The 15,320-nt window shown below is 45.6% G+C and overlaps 1 protein-coding gene across 5 annotated transcripts in view; it reads right to left on the reverse strand.

Annotated features, from left to right (window-relative positions):
- Positions 1 to 15,320, reverse strand: part of LOC112262844 (collagen, type VII, alpha 1) — a 102,526-nt gene that overhangs the window by 49,553 nt on the left and 37,653 nt on the right. For all 5 annotated transcript variants that reach the window (XM_042297204.1, XM_042297203.1, XM_042297200.1 and 2 more), the window contains exons 19-51: positions 13,666 to 13,809; positions 13,309 to 13,440; positions 12,280 to 12,426; positions 11,852 to 11,983; positions 11,586 to 11,732; positions 11,215 to 11,334; positions 10,902 to 11,051; positions 10,649 to 10,785; positions 10,428 to 10,554; positions 9,756 to 9,899; positions 9,397 to 9,572; positions 9,158 to 9,196; positions 8,987 to 9,013; positions 8,836 to 8,880; positions 8,546 to 8,659; positions 8,103 to 8,174; positions 7,642 to 7,677; positions 7,487 to 7,540; positions 7,307 to 7,381; positions 7,082 to 7,195; positions 3,947 to 3,973; positions 3,755 to 3,808; positions 3,544 to 3,615; positions 3,401 to 3,460; positions 2,388 to 2,423; positions 2,223 to 2,267; positions 2,092 to 2,127; positions 1,766 to 1,810; positions 1,528 to 1,563; positions 1,341 to 1,376; positions 1,137 to 1,169; positions 932 to 1,003; positions 655 to 714 (exon numbers count right to left, since the gene is read on the reverse strand). In XM_042297204.1, the coding sequence (XP_042153138.1) occupies positions 655 to 714; positions 932 to 1,003; positions 1,137 to 1,169; positions 1,341 to 1,376; positions 1,528 to 1,563; positions 1,766 to 1,810; positions 2,092 to 2,127; positions 2,223 to 2,267; positions 2,388 to 2,423; positions 3,401 to 3,460; positions 3,544 to 3,615; positions 3,755 to 3,808; positions 3,947 to 3,973; positions 7,082 to 7,195; positions 7,307 to 7,381; positions 7,487 to 7,540; positions 7,642 to 7,677; positions 8,103 to 8,174; positions 8,546 to 8,659; positions 8,836 to 8,880; positions 8,987 to 9,013; positions 9,158 to 9,196; positions 9,397 to 9,572; positions 9,756 to 9,899; positions 10,428 to 10,554; positions 10,649 to 10,785; positions 10,902 to 11,051; positions 11,215 to 11,334; positions 11,586 to 11,732; positions 11,852 to 11,983; positions 12,280 to 12,426; positions 13,309 to 13,440; positions 13,666 to 13,809 (2,744 nt within the window). The remainder of the gene's footprint in view (positions 1 to 654; positions 715 to 931; positions 1,004 to 1,136; positions 1,170 to 1,340; positions 1,377 to 1,527; positions 1,564 to 1,765; positions 1,811 to 2,091; positions 2,128 to 2,222; positions 2,268 to 2,387; positions 2,424 to 3,400; positions 3,461 to 3,543; positions 3,616 to 3,754; positions 3,809 to 3,946; positions 3,974 to 7,081; positions 7,196 to 7,306; positions 7,382 to 7,486; positions 7,541 to 7,641; positions 7,678 to 8,102; positions 8,175 to 8,545; positions 8,660 to 8,835; positions 8,881 to 8,986; positions 9,014 to 9,157; positions 9,197 to 9,396; positions 9,573 to 9,755; positions 9,900 to 10,427; positions 10,555 to 10,648; positions 10,786 to 10,901; positions 11,052 to 11,214; positions 11,335 to 11,585; positions 11,733 to 11,851; positions 11,984 to 12,279; positions 12,427 to 13,308; positions 13,441 to 13,665; positions 13,810 to 15,320) is intronic.

Consider the following 15,320-nt stretch of genomic DNA (forward strand, 5'->3'; position numbering starts at 1 on the left):
ACCGTGAAGCATGGAGGAGGAGGTGTGATGGTGTGAGGGTGCTTTGCTGGTGACACTGTCAGTGATTTATTTAGAATTCAAGGCACACTTAACCAGCATGGCTACCACAGCATTCTGCAGCGATGCACCATCCCATCTGGTTGCGCTAAGTGGGACTATCATTTGTTTTATAACAGGACAATGACGCAATACACCTCCAGGCTGTGTAAGGGCTATTTGACCAAGGACAGTGATGAAGTGCTGCATCAGATGACCTGGCATCCACAATCATCTGACCTCAACCCAATTGAGATAGTTTGGGTTGAGCTGGACCACAGAGTGACAGAAAAGCAGCCAACAAGTGTTCAGCATATGAGGGAACTCCTTCAAGAATGTTGGAAACGCATTCCAGGTGAAGCTGGTTGAGAATGCCAAGAGTGTGCAAAGCTTTCATCAAGACAACGGGTGGCTACTTTGAAGAATCTCAAATATAAAATATATTTGATTTGTTTAACACATTTTTGGTTACTACATGATTCCATATCTTATTTCATAGTTTTGATGTCTTCACTATTATTCTACAATATAGAAAACAATAAAGAAAAAAATGTATATCAAGGAGATGTGTAGCTTAGATAAAGACTGATAAATTATCACAGCTTCCTCTGAACTCACCCGATCCCCCTGCTCTCCTTTAGATCCAGCCTGGCCAGGAGAGCCAGTACCTGGGGAACCCTGGAAGAATGAAAGGGGAGAGAAATTAGAGAATGAGAGACAGTGAGTAACAGAAAGACAAATGAACAGCATAAAACACTGATACCCACTTGCATAGAGAACATCATTAAATCCCCTGTACACACACACATGCCGAGCACAAACACACACAACCGAAGGGCATGGAGTGCCTGTTTCATGCAGCGCACCATCATGTAACCTGTGGGTACCAACTCACTTTTTCACCTTTCTGGGCTGGATCGCCCTTCTGGCCCCTGGGCCCCTCTGGACCTGGCAGACCCGGCTCACCCTGAGGAAAGAGAGGAGAGGGGGAAGAGAGAATGAGTCTATGGAGAAAGTGTTGTAACTGTGTCCAGTACATCAACATATCAACCATTAATATGGAGATGGGAAGTATGAGGAAGTAAAAGTGAGAAACTTGCCTGTTCACCTTTCTTCCCACCTAATCCTGGCCCCTGGATGTGTAGAAATATACAAAAGGAGGAAATATCATTACATTGACCAATACTGATCTGTGCCTTTTCAATTACTGTAGAGAAGTACTTCCATAAAAATCCATAAAAATAAAACATATCGGTCCATCTAATTATGAGGCATCAAAATAAACCATGTATGAGGTGACTCACACTCCGGCCAGGTTCTCCTTTAGCGCCCTCACTGCCCTGGAGACAGACAGGTTAGGGTGTTTTTATCTGATGTTCATCTATGTTTATTTGATGTCATTGTTCTGATTACATTACATAGTTCACTCATTTTTATTTTGTGGAGATTCAATTTAAATGATCAGAGTCAGTCATACTGTATTAGCCTCACCTTCTCTCCTGGTAATCCACTGGTGCCAGGGAAACCCTGTGAGCAAGTCAACACACACTTACTCACATACACATACACAACTCACACACTCACGCATTGTAATAAAATATCACAAATATCTAAAGACTCTGCATGCATCATCAAATCCTATAACTGAACAACATCAATCAATAGTGGTGGGTCACGATGTGAAGATGACTCAAATCATGTAGAGGTACAGTAACACATGGTTACTCACCCTCAGGCCTGGAGCCCCTGTAGAGCCTGGCTGTCCACTCTCCCCCTGAAACACACAGCGCCACACTGTGGTCAGAACAACACACTGCATGACAACCCTCAGCAGGCATTTCCGATACCTGTGACCTTCATGCTAACACAAATGGATTCGGTTCAGTGTAGGAGTAAAAGTGAGCGAGCAAGGATAAGGATAAATACTAGTGAACACATGAAAACGGAAAACAAATGTGAAACTCCTATACTGTAGCTGTACAATATCTAGCGTCATGGTCATGAACAAGGTCACAGCGAAAAGAGGCATAACCAAATGCATGGTACTGTACTCACCCTCTCCGCTGCCAAGCCAGCAAGTCCTCTCTCTCCCTGGAAAGGCAACACAGTCAGTTACAACCCACAGCAGACAAACCAGTTTAACAGCCACAGTCTAACTGGGTTAGAGGGGCTGTATCCATACTCACCCTGTCACCTTGTGATCCAGGCTCACCTGGCTGGCCCCGGTCCCCCTGAGAAGATAGAGAGAGCAGGGTCATCCATCCACCCAAACCCACGCAACCACCCAAATATACATTATATCATACATTCCCAAACATGGAGATTTGATTCAATGTTTTGCATTGTCTAACCTTGAGTCCAATGCTCCCAGCAGGCCCACGGGGACCCTAAAACACACAAACGTGTTGGAATATGTTGTACATGACTTGAGTATGTCCTTCATGTTACAGTAAAAAGATATGTACACATGTATGTACTGTACAAAAGTATGTGGACACCCTTTCAAATTAGTGGATTTGGCTATTTCAGTCACACCCGTTGCTGACAAGTGTATAAAATCGAGCACACAGCCATATGATCTCCATAGACAAGCAGTGGCAGTAGAATGGCCTTACTGAAGAAAGAGCTCAGTGACTCTCAACGTGGCACCGTCATAGCATGCCACCTTTCCAACAAGTGAGTTAGTCAAATGTCTGCCCTGCTAGAGCTGCCCCAGTCAACTGTAAGTGCTGTTATTGTGAAGTGGAAACGTCTAGAAGCAACAACGTCTCAGCCGCGAAGTGGTAGGACACACAAGCTCACAGAACGGGACCGGCGAGTGCTGAAGCACGTAGAGCGTAAAAATCGTCTGTCCTTGGTTGCAACCCTCACTACCGAGTTCCAAACTGCCTCTGGAAGCAACATCAGCACAATAAATGTTCGTCGGGAGCTTCATGAAATGTGTTCCCATGGCCGAGCAGCTGCACACAAGCCTAAGATCACCATGTGAAATGCAAAGGGTCGGCTGGAGTGGCTCACTGCCATTGGACTCTGGAGCTCTGGGGTGATGAATCACACTTCACCATCTGGCAGTCCGTTTGGGGTTTGGCGGATGCCAGGAGAACGCTACCTGCATAGTGCCAACTGTACAGTTTGGTGGAGTCGGAATAATGGTCTGGCGCTGTTTTTCAGGGTTTGGGCAAGGCCCCTTAGCTCCAGTGAAGAGAAATCTTAACGCTACAGCATACAGTGACATTCTAGTTGAGTCTGTGCTTCCAACATTGTGGCAACAGTTTGGGAAAGGACCTTTCCGGTAACAAAATGTGGAAAAAGTCAAGGGGTCTGAATACTTCCCGAATGCACTGTATGTTAATGTGTATCCTACCCGATCACCAGGCTCTCCCGCCTTCCCAGCCAGTCCTGGCAACCCCTCTGCACTCTCCCCCTGAAACATAAAAAACACTCAGTACACACGCATATACTGTACACACACAGGCGCACACACACAGGCACACACACAGTACCAACCTTGTCTCCTTTGGCTCCTTGTTGTCCTGTAGATCCTCTGAGACCCTGAGCTCCTGGGTTTCCATTAGACCCCTGAACACAACAAGATATGGTAAATAAGTCAGTTATGGTAACACATCAAACCATAGATGTGTACAGTATAATTATCACCCCAGAGATCTGCAGGATACAAATGTAGGCACATAGACAAAAAGACACACGTCGAGCTTACCGGTGATCCCTTCTCCCCCTTCACAGCCAAGCCACTGCCCACTCCTGGAGGTCCCTGTCAGCAGGACAAACAGACACACAGACAGAGAGAGACAGATAACAGAGAGGTCACAATCATTATGCCCCATCATTCCTCCAGAGATGTATGCAATGAATCTACAACACAAGCTAGGGATAGCCCTGTACGACTCACCCTCTCTCCGGTGCTGCCCTTGTCTCCCTGAAAGGAGAGAGGGAAAGGAAGAGAGCGAGAGAGAGAGAGAGGGATAGAGAGAGAGAGATAGAGAGAGAGGGGGATAGAGAGAGAGAGAGAGCGAGAGAGAGAGATAGAAATGATTAGTGATTGAGCTTTGTAGTTTCGCAGACTCTACATCCCAGTATAGGAATACATTTGAATTCTAGACACGCACACGTGCGCCAACACACACCCACAGAAACACGCACACAATGCCAGTCTACTGCACTATGACAAAACATCAAGGCCTCTCTAAGTCTAAAGATGCTGGTTGTCAAGGAAACTGATGGAAGGGCATGATCAGGTGGAAGATGAAAACATAAAGAGGATGGTGACAGATAACCTTAAAGGCAGAGAATGAAAAGAACCTAGAAATCTAAAATGTAATCCCACATTATCATATCACAACCATACTGTTGGGGGGTTACTCTTAGGGTGAAGATATATTTTACATGAGGAAGTAAAAGATATATGAACATCCCTCACATCACTTCAACCATTCTAAGTTAGAACCATCTGAGAACTTTTGAAAAGGGGGCATGTTTTTGGGAGAAACTTGAATTGAACTTGAACTGATAAGGTGCCTGTTAGTGGTGCGCAGGTCAGCTGTTTGTTCACCGCCCACCCGCCCGCAATTGCTAATACCATATCAGCAACCGCCCGACTATATGTGATCAAGTGAAATCTGAGGCCCTATAATTAGATACATGTAGCTTCTCTTCTGTCATTACGTTGCCCTAGAAGACTAAATAAACCCTTGCCCAACAGAATAATTTAATAGATCGATAGAATAAATGCTTCAATCTAGTTGACATCGGTACAATTTTCTCTGTCATCTTTAGCAGAACAAAGATGTTTAGGAACTTGGGAGAAAATACAATAAAGCAACCAAAAAAAACCTGAAAGGTTTCCTACGCAAAATGTCCAATTACATCAGTTTGACCAGTTGTAAGGGAAAAGAAAGCTGTGAAAACGACCCAACATGTTTCTGATAAGACTTCAGTTTGGCATACTTTATGTGGTTGAAATACTATCAGCTTTTATGATAAAGACAGCACCTCTACAGATGCTATCTAACTGAGCATTGCATGTTCTCAAGATGCAGAAGAAAAAATATATATATTTCTCCACTCCTGTTCCCAAGTACAAAACACAATATTTAATGACCCTAAACCCATCCGCCTTGCAGATATAACTGCGGGCACTGCGGGTTAACCCCCGCATCACTAGTGCCTGTGAAACGAGTAACAACTCTTTCACCTCAATGTGGCCATGTCAAATCAAATCAAATATTATTTGTCACATGCTTTGTATACAACAGGTGTACACTAACAGTGCAATGCTTAATTATGCCTCCTTATCCAACAATGCAGAGTTAAAGATAAAGAATTAAATAAAAATGTGACATGAGGAATAAATAGATGGATTAGCTGACAACATCAGGGAACCGATGCAAGCGCTTTACTGGGGCAGAAGTCTGTACGTGTTGTGATTCTGGATGGCCAGCTATAGCAACCGACAATGACAAGAAACTGCCATGTGGGGAATCGTAAGTGACTCGTTCCATCTAGTTTCATTTTGATCTTGATACCATGTCTTGTTTTGAGGTGGTTTGACTGATTTCATGTCAATGTTATGGCAAAAATTCACGAGCGAGCTAACCAACAACTGTAGTGATGTATTTGAGAGACAACAAGTGCTTATTGTGCAAATGTATTTATGTTTTCAAAAAACATTGTAGACAAAATATAGTTTACATGTTGTCAACCATCTAAGCCAGGGGTAGGCAACCCTGGTCCTGGAGTGCTGCAGGTACTTCATGTTTTTGATTTAACTGACCTAGAAGACCAGGTGTGTTGAATTTAGGCAATCACTGAACTGATAAATTATCTCAGTTGTTCATGTGTGGTGCATAGTTGGAACAACATCCTACAGTACCAGAGGCACTCCAGAAACAGGGTTGCCTACCCCTTGACCCAGTTTGTTTTGCCCCATAGTTGCACAAACGTCAGTTTTGTTGCTGAACAACCAACCCATCTATACACAATAACATGCCTATATACAGGGAGTACCTTTCAATGTGCGTGGTAACTATATACATATTTTTAGTTTTTAACTAGGCAAGTCAGTTAAGAACAAATTCTTATTTACAACAATAGCCTAGGAACAGTGGGTTGACTGCCTTGTTCAGGGGCAGAACAACAGATTTGTACCTTGTCAGCTCAGAGATTCGATCTAGCAACCTTCCAGTTACTAGTCCAATGCGCTAACCACTTGGCTACCTACCACCCCACATACAGGTAGGGTTAAAGTGACTAGGCAAGAGGATAGATAATAAAGAGTAGCAGCAGCGTATGTGGTGAGTGTGAAAGTGTGTGTGTGTGTGTATGAGTGTTTGGCATCAGTATGCATGTGTGCACATGTTATGCGTGTGTGAGCGTATGTAGTGTGTGTGTGTTGGGCTGTCAGTGTAAACATGTGTGAGTGTGTGGGTAGAGTCCAGTGTGTGTCAGTGTCAGTGCAAGAGAGCAAAAACGGGTCCATACAGGTAGTCTGCGGTACCAGTAGAGAAATGTTTTTGGGCCTTCCACCACCTGGTATAGACGTCCTGGATGGCAGGGAGCTCGGACCCAGTGATGTACTGAGCCGTACTCACCACCCTCTGTAGCGCCTTGCGGTTGGGTGCCTTGCAGATGACTTACTAAGCAGTGATGCAGCCAGTCAAGATGCTCTCAATGGTGCAGCTGTAGAACTTTTTGAGGATCTGACAGCCCATGCCAAATCTTTTCAGCCTCCTCAAGGGGAAGAGGTGCTGTCGTGCCCTCTTCACAATTGTGTGGGTGTGTGTGGACAATGTTAATTCCTTAGTGATGTGAACACTGAGGAACCTGAAGCTCTCGACCCGCTCCACTACAGCAGCCCCATTGATGTGGATGGCGGCGTGCTCGCTCCTCCATTTCCTGTAGTCCACGAAAGGCCCTTACAGGTTACAGGCTGCTGGTACCCCTCTGCTGGTACTCATCTCTTTCTCCCCCCCATGTGTTCTGTTACTAGTTACTGTGTCAAGGGCCAGACCTGACCAGGGTAACTGACCTTAATGGAGAGGCCGGGGGTGCCTGGTATCCCTGGGCGACCATCCTGTCCAGGGGTCCCTGCAGGTCCCACAAAGCCCTTGGCCCCGTCATTCCCTGGACGCCCTAGGGTACCCTAGGTAACAGAGAGAACGTCATTCATCGTCATTCAGAATTAATTAAACATATGACAATATGATTTACCATCACACGTGTCTGACTGTGTGTGTGTGTGTGTGTCTCTCACTGGTATTCCTGGGATCCCTGGTTCCCCTTTCCTCCCGGGCAGACCTCCTCCTGAAACAGCTGACCCTGGCTCACCCTGGAACAACACCAGAGAAACAGCTTTGTGAACAACCAACACACACACAGCAGATGGGATTACCTACAATAGTTCACAGAGGATAAAGAGATGTGCTGTACTCACCCTGTCGCCCCTGTCACCCTTTGTCCCTGGTGTTCCTGTAACCCCAGGATCACCCTGCCACAGAGAAAACATCAAACTTCATAATACAACAACACACACGTAAAGACAAGATACAGTATAAACAGATCCCATTGGCGTTGCTGAGGAACACTCACAGGATCTCCTCTGACACCCGGTAGCCCCTGTGAACCCTGAAAAAGACAAAAGAGCAAAACATAAATAGCAAAACATAAAACAATATTTTGTTAAACCACATCTACAGCAGGTTGGACAAATTCAGTGGCAATGTGGTTAGAGTGCCACCCTGAGATTGAAAGGTTGGGGGTTTGATAACTCCAAAAATGGGACCAGATGCCTCTCTGCTTGGCACTCAGCATTAAGGAGATGGATTGGGGCTAAGGCCCTGCGACAGCCTAGTGTCCTCTCCAGGGGATATACCTGTAAATCAAGCTGCCTGCCCCTATGGGCCACTCAGAAAAGGCTTACATACTTACAGCAGGTTGACCATCAACTACTTACAGTATAAGAGCATCAGGATAAAAGACCTATGTTATTGGCAAGTTGATTTACACATTGTGATTGCCCCTGGCAGTAACTGTGGCCCCTGACTACTCACCGGCACACCTCCAGGGCCTGGGGACCCTGGTCGCCCTGGCAACCCTGGATTCCCATCCAGACCAGGAAAACCCTGGAGAATAAACAACAGTAAATACAGCAGTACAGATGTAGGATCTTAATTTGAGCCAGTTTGCTACAGCAGGAAAATGATCCTACAGCAGGAAAATAATCCTACAGGAAATGTGGATTATAATGAACATACATGTTTGAAAAGGTTGATACATTTTTAGTTGGGGTAAATCAAATCTGACATTTTAAAGTGGAAATTACAAACTTTAGAAGCCTTTTTAAACCTCAGATACACTACAAGTTTGCGTATCCTCAGCAAAATTCTTAGCAATAAGAGTGATCAAATTAAGATCCTACATCTGTTCACTACATCACTACAGCAGTACACTACAACAGTACAAGTGTTGAGTATAAGTGTTAATGTGTACTCACCCTCTCCCCCTTCTCCCCTCTGACCCCCACTGAGGGGTCCTCACTTCGGCCAGGCTGACCCTGTCGCCCCTCAGGCCCTCTGGGGCCCTCCCTGCCAGGCAAACCATCACGACCCTGGAAATCACACACACACACACACACACACACACACACACACACACACACACACACACACACACACACACACACACACACACACACACACACACACACAATCTCAGTGGGTGATACGTGGATGCTAATGTTTGAGCTATCAGTATTAGATCAGTAATCAGTGGTGAAAGACTCACAGGCTCTCCTTTGCGTCCGTCAGCACCGTCTCTTCCACTCTCTCCCTGTAACAGAGTAACTGATCAGGACATCTGACACAACTACTGACCATAGAGCTTCCAAGACAACATACAGTAACAGAAAATGGTATTAAAACAATTCAATTGTTACCTTTCCTCCTCGCTCCCCCCGGTCACCCTAGAGAGTAAAATGGACAGATATGAGAGATAGCAGGGCAAAGAGGGATGAAAAAGAGAGCACACTGAAGTTGAAAGGTGTGGTGAGAGTGTAATGATGGCTATGTGTGTGTGTGGATGGATGAGGTAAAGTACAGTAACTCACCCGAGGACACTGTACGGTACACTGCTCTGTCACTGGCCCCTGATATAGAAAACAGCAACATACACACTGAGACACAGAGCACTCCACCATATTGTTGTCACTGAGTCCCTGGAAATGATTCACTGACTGACCGGGAGAGGTTACATTGACAGCAAAATCATGGGATCTACAGCATGGTCTGACTTCTAATCTCTCTCTCTCACCTCCCCTCCCCACCAACTTTTCCCCTCTTATCTCACCACTCCCTCTGGTATCCTGGCGACGCCACACAGCAGGTCAGCCAGGTCGGCGTGCAGGGTGCCCAGTTGGGTGGCATCACGGGCATATAGAAGGTTCTGGGTGCTGCCATCTGTCACTGCCTGGCGCAGCTCCTCAGAGTCCGCCCTACCTATACCCACCGCCAGCACCGTCACTCCTGATACACACACACACACACACACAAAATATTGGGCATGTTTCTATTTATTGTTTTAAAACAGTGTGTGACAAGGGACTGTAGGTTAAAATTGACTGTAGAAAATTCCATTAGTAGAGATGTGCAGTTGCTGTATATGTGCTTGTGTGTTTAACGCTCTCAACACAGTCTGTGTGAGGCTACCTGAGGCTTTGACAACACTGGCTGGGACAGTGATGTTGTCGGAGGATTTTTCATCTGCAATGATCACCACCGCACCAGGGACTCTGGGTCTACGACCAGCTGTGGGGCTGAGAAGGAACTGTCTGGTGAACGTCATTGCCTGGCCTGCAGGGGGAGATATACATTTAAATATCACCATAGAGATGTATAGAGATCTCAACTTTGTATCTGTGCCATTATGGTATCTGTGACAGCATTGGAATCGCCACTGAGGTTATCTCTATTTTAAAGTAGTACGTTTTCTTCTTCTTTTGATGTTTGAAAAAAGTGTATAGCTAATATTGGTGATTTACTGCCACCTGCAGTGCTGGAGTCTTGAACCAAATGTTATGTGTCATTCATTTATTGTGGCCACTAGATGGCAGTGATATAGCTTAAAACCATTTACAAACTAGGCAAACCAATTTGAAGAAGGCAATGCTCTGAGCATTGGCTGATCGCTCCCAACCTATAGAAATCCCCACCAAGTTAACACTAAAATGGCAGATACCCTCAATGGCAATGTCCATGCAAAAACAGGTTATTTGAAGTAAGGATCTCTATACCTCTCAATGTTACATATAAACATGCACAGGCATCCACACTCACACACAAACTCACACACGCACACAAGTATGTACAAAACACACACACCTATAGCATTCCCTGGGCCATCCTCAAAAGGCGTGGACAGGATCTCCTGAAGCAGCGTCTCACTGTTGCTATGGCGATTTAGCAGGAACCAGACCTTGGGTCGGGCGCTGTACACTACAATCCCTAGCTGGAGGATACAAAAAGAACATGCCACAGAATCACACAGAAGAAAACTAGCAGCCAACACACACATATCACAGACGTCTGTATGTGTACAGTACCTGTGAGTCCCGTTCTCCAATGGTGGTGAGGGAGCCAGCAGCGCTGGTCAGGAGGGAGAGCAGAGAATCAGCCAGGCTGGCCCGGTCCCTGGAAGCTGGAACCAGGAATACCACGTCGAGACGACCACCCACACACACTGAGGACAGAGACACAGTGAGAGAGGAGGGGTTGGAACATAATGGGCCAGTATGAGGACTAAGGAGAAGGGATGGAATGGAGTGACTGGTTAAAAAGGAGTGATATCAGTCTTACCAGTGCGTTCGTCCACTGAGGTCTCAGGGCCCACCTCCCTCTGGAAGTTGGGCTGCAGGGTGAAGCGGTATCTCAGGCCCAGACGTAGCCCTGTCACCCTGTAGGAGCTGGATGACCCAGGCAGCGTGGTGGATTGACCCGGACCAGTATCTGGTTAGAGACCAAACACACACAGGCACCCACACAGACAAGTACGTACAAGTACATACACACACAATCACACACAAACAACGATTAGCGATCAACCTTTCAGTGTGGAACATAGTCAATAAACTACCAAATGTGACCCCATTATGCAGTGTTTTTGTCTCACCTCTCTCCTCTTTCCAGCGCAGGATATATCCTGTGGCACCAGTCAGTGGAACCCAGCCTAACAACACAGAATTTTGGGTAACCTCTGCCACACGCAGACCTGTTACAGGCTGTAGGGGAGCTAAAGGGAGGAGAGGAGGAGTGAGTGATCAGTTAAGAGAGAGACAACCGTATGTGAGGGACTTCAGTAATCGTGTGATAGAGAACATTAAGAGGTTGTGACTATACAACAGTTAGAACCTATAGCCATAACCACAAAAACCTTGGGCTTTTATAAGGTTTGATCTTAGTCTGGTCACATGGCCAGGAAAACTCCAGTCCATAACTATAGTGAATGAAAGGAGAGGAGATGGTGTGGGCAGAGAAGTGTACCTGTGGAGGCTGTGATAGTGACAGCTTGACTCTCTCTGTCCCTGAAGATGGCAGCCAGCCTCATTGTGTAGCTCACCCCAGGCCGCAGACCATCCAGGTCAAACGAGGTCGCATCTCGACCTATCAGACGGCTCGATTCAGCCTCACCTGAATGGAACCAGTAGAGAATATTAGAAAACGTAAATAAATATTAAATTGCAAACATTTGTTTGGATGAGCATTTTATGTACGTATCTGTGTGTGTATCTGTGTGTGTGTGTGTTTACCCAGGGCTGATCTCCAGTAGATGCGGTACCCTGTGACCCCAGCCATTCCTCTCCAGACCAGACGCAGCACCCTTGGGGTAGCCTCCAGCACCCTGACCCCCTCCACACGGTCCACAGCAACAGGTTCCCCAGCTACACACACACACACACACACACACACACACACACAGAATACAGTACAGAGCAGTACGCTTTCCAGTGAATTCAGGAAGTACACTGACATTCCAATTATCTTCAGTGCTTTTCAATGAGGACCATTTGGAATAGGAATTTAGTTTACTTTCTGATTTGACTGTAATTTACCCCAACCTTGCTACATAGTAATTCTGTAATGTTGTATCTTCCAATGTTTTCTTATCCATTCTAATCAAACAGAGGTACAATGTAACTGCACAGTCTCTTTTCTTTAAGACTGTAGTGTAACTCACGTGTCGTGACTCTGACAGAGACTGGGGATCCCTCTCTGTTCTGAACCAGGGCCATGACCTGCACCTCATACTGAGCCCCTGGGTCCAGCTGCTCCAGGTCCACCGCTGTGAGGTCACCACCTACCAGCTGGCTCCTCTCCTCCCCACCTATACCAAGACAGAAGGCGTGGTGAGTGGTCTGGCACAAAATGTTTTATTAATACACAGCAAATTCTCCACTGTTAAATCAACAGTGACAGTGTGACATTTAACACTGGTCCAGTGTCTATACAGAGTGTTAAATTAACAAACTGCTTAGGTTCAAGCCTTATTTACATATTTCCCAGAGTGCCTTGCCTTTCGAGTGAAGTGTAAAATTACCACCTACGACTGTATTTGTTAGTGACAAAGACATATATCCATCCATTTTCATATATCCATCCATTTTCAGGCAATCCTAGTGAGATCCTAAGTGAATTTTTTATCATTAAAATGTAATTATTTAACACAATACAAAGCGTATGTCATAAAGCCTTAGACTCTTATGGGTTAACTAGAACAACCTTTCAGTAACGGATGCAACGTCTAAGTAACAGAAAAATGTATACTATTTATATTTGAGTAACACAAGGTGAATTAGTCAATCAATGCACATACAAAAACAGAAATTGAAAACAGCAATTCTAAAAATCCACCTGCATTAGAGGATGCTGGTAAATATGATAATGATGGGTGTGGTTTTGGTTTAACACTGTTTATTAACACCAACAGTGGGGCTATTTTACAGCAATGAGTGTTAATTTAACATCTGAATCAACACTAGAAATGTTACACAGAAAACTCAACACGAGGTAACACTGGCCAATTGTCTGTGTGTGAGTATATATATATATATATATATATATATATATATTTATGTTAAGTGTGGCTGGTGTGAGTAGAGGTAATTCCTATATTATAATGAGCTATGTATAGTACACTATTTAATAATGAAACATCATGGGAATATCATTCACATTTCAAAAGAGTAAAGCTAATCAAATCTCTCACCGTCAATTCGCTTCCAAGCCACACGATAGGCTGTCGCTCCCTGCACGCCCACCCATGTTACTCTGACGACCTCACCGCGGGACTCTTGGGCTTTGAGTGAAGTCACTGTTCCCACCACCAACTGGTCTGACTCTTGAGGACAGAGAAGTGGAAGAGATCATTCACCAATTTACAAGCACTGTTCTATAGGATAGCACTCATTTAATTAATTCAATCCATTTTTAAATTTACTAAGTGAGGGCTAAGTGAAGCTGTTACCATATTGTTGACAGTTAACCAACTCATTCAAATCTACTATGGGTTATATCAAGAAGAGAAGGGGTTAGGGGTCAATTTGGTAATGGAGTGATAGAGTACCTGTTCTGGTGTTCAGGGAGGTGGGGTATCCTTCCCGAGACCCAATCAGTGAGGAGACTGAGACACGGTAGGAGGAGTCTTCCTGAAGGCTGTCGATGGTGAAGGAAGTGACATCAGCGGCCACCGTGCGGGAGGACTCCACTCCTGTAGACAGATGTGGTCAGGCCATAAAGAATGATAGAGAAAGCATCCCTCAGCAAAAAAAGAAATGTCCTCTCACTGTCAACTGCGTTTATTTTCAGCAAACTTGACATGTGTAAATATTTGTATGAACATAACAACATTCAATAACTGAGACAAACTGAACAAGTTACAGACATGTGACTAACAGAAATGGAATAATGTGTCCCTGAAAAAAAGGGGGGTGGGGGGGAAGGGTCAAAAGTAACAGTCAGTATCTGGTGTGGCCACTAGCTGCATTAAGTACTGCAGTGCATCTCCTCCTCATGGACTGCACCAGATTTGCCAGTTCTTCCTGTGAGATGTTACCCCACTCTTCTACCAAGGCACCTGCAAGTTCCCAGACATTTCTGAGGAGAATGGCCCTAGCCCTCACCCTCCAATCCAACAGGTCCCAGACGTGCTCAATGGGATTGAGATCCGGGCTCTTCGTTGGCCATGGCAGAACACTGACATTCCTGTCTTCCAGGAAATCACGCACAGAACGAGCAGTATGGCTGGTGGCATTGTCATGCTAGAGGGTCATGTCAGGATGAGCCTGCAGGAAGGGAGGAGGATGTCTTCCCTGTAACGCACAGCGTTGAGATTGCCTGCAATGACAACAAGCTCGGTCCGATGATACTGTGACACACCGCCCCAGACCATGACGGACCCTCTACCTCCAAATCGGTCTCGCTCCAGAGGCCTCGGTGTAACGCTCATTCCTTCGACGATAAACGCCAATCCGACCATCAAACCTGGTGAGACAAAACCGTGACTCGTCAGTGAAGAGCACTTTTTGCCAGTCCTGTCTGGTCCAGCGACGGTGGGTTTGTGCCTATAGGCGATGTTGTTGCTGGTGATGTCTGGTGAGGACCTGCCTTACAACAGGCCTACAAGCCCTCAGTCCAGCCTCTCTCAGCCTATTGCGGACAGTCTGAGCACTGATGGAGGGATTGTGCGTTCCTGGTGTAACTCGAGCAGTTGTTGTTGCCATCCTGTACCTGTCCCGGAGGTGTGATGTTCGGATGTACCGATCCTGTGCAGGTGTTGTTACACATGGTCTGCCACTGCGAGGACGATCAGCTGTCCATCCTGTCTCCCTGTAGCGCTGTCTTAGGCATCTCACAGTACGGACATTGCAATTTATTGCTCTGGCCACATCTGCAGTCCTCATGCCTCCTTGCAGCATGCCTAAGGCACGTTCACGCAGATGAGCAGGGACCCTCGGAATCTTTCTTTTGGTGTTTTTCAGAGTCAGTAGAAAGGCCTCTTTAGTGTCCTAAGTTTTCATAACTGTGACCTTAATTGCCTACCGTCTGTAATCTGTTAGTGTCTTAACGACCGTTCCACAGGTGCATGTTCATTAATTGTTTATGGTTCATTGAACAAGCATGGGAAACAGTATTTAAACCCTTTACAATGAAGATTTGGATTTTTACGAATTATCTTTAAAAGACAGGGTCCTGAAAAAGGGACGTTTCTTTTTTTGCTGA

This window comes from Oncorhynchus tshawytscha, linkage group LG02 (genome assembly GCF_018296145.1).
Source record: "Oncorhynchus tshawytscha isolate Ot180627B linkage group LG02, Otsh_v2.0, whole genome shotgun sequence".
NCBI classification, from domain to species: domain Eukaryota; kingdom Metazoa; phylum Chordata; class Actinopteri; order Salmoniformes; family Salmonidae; genus Oncorhynchus; species Oncorhynchus tshawytscha.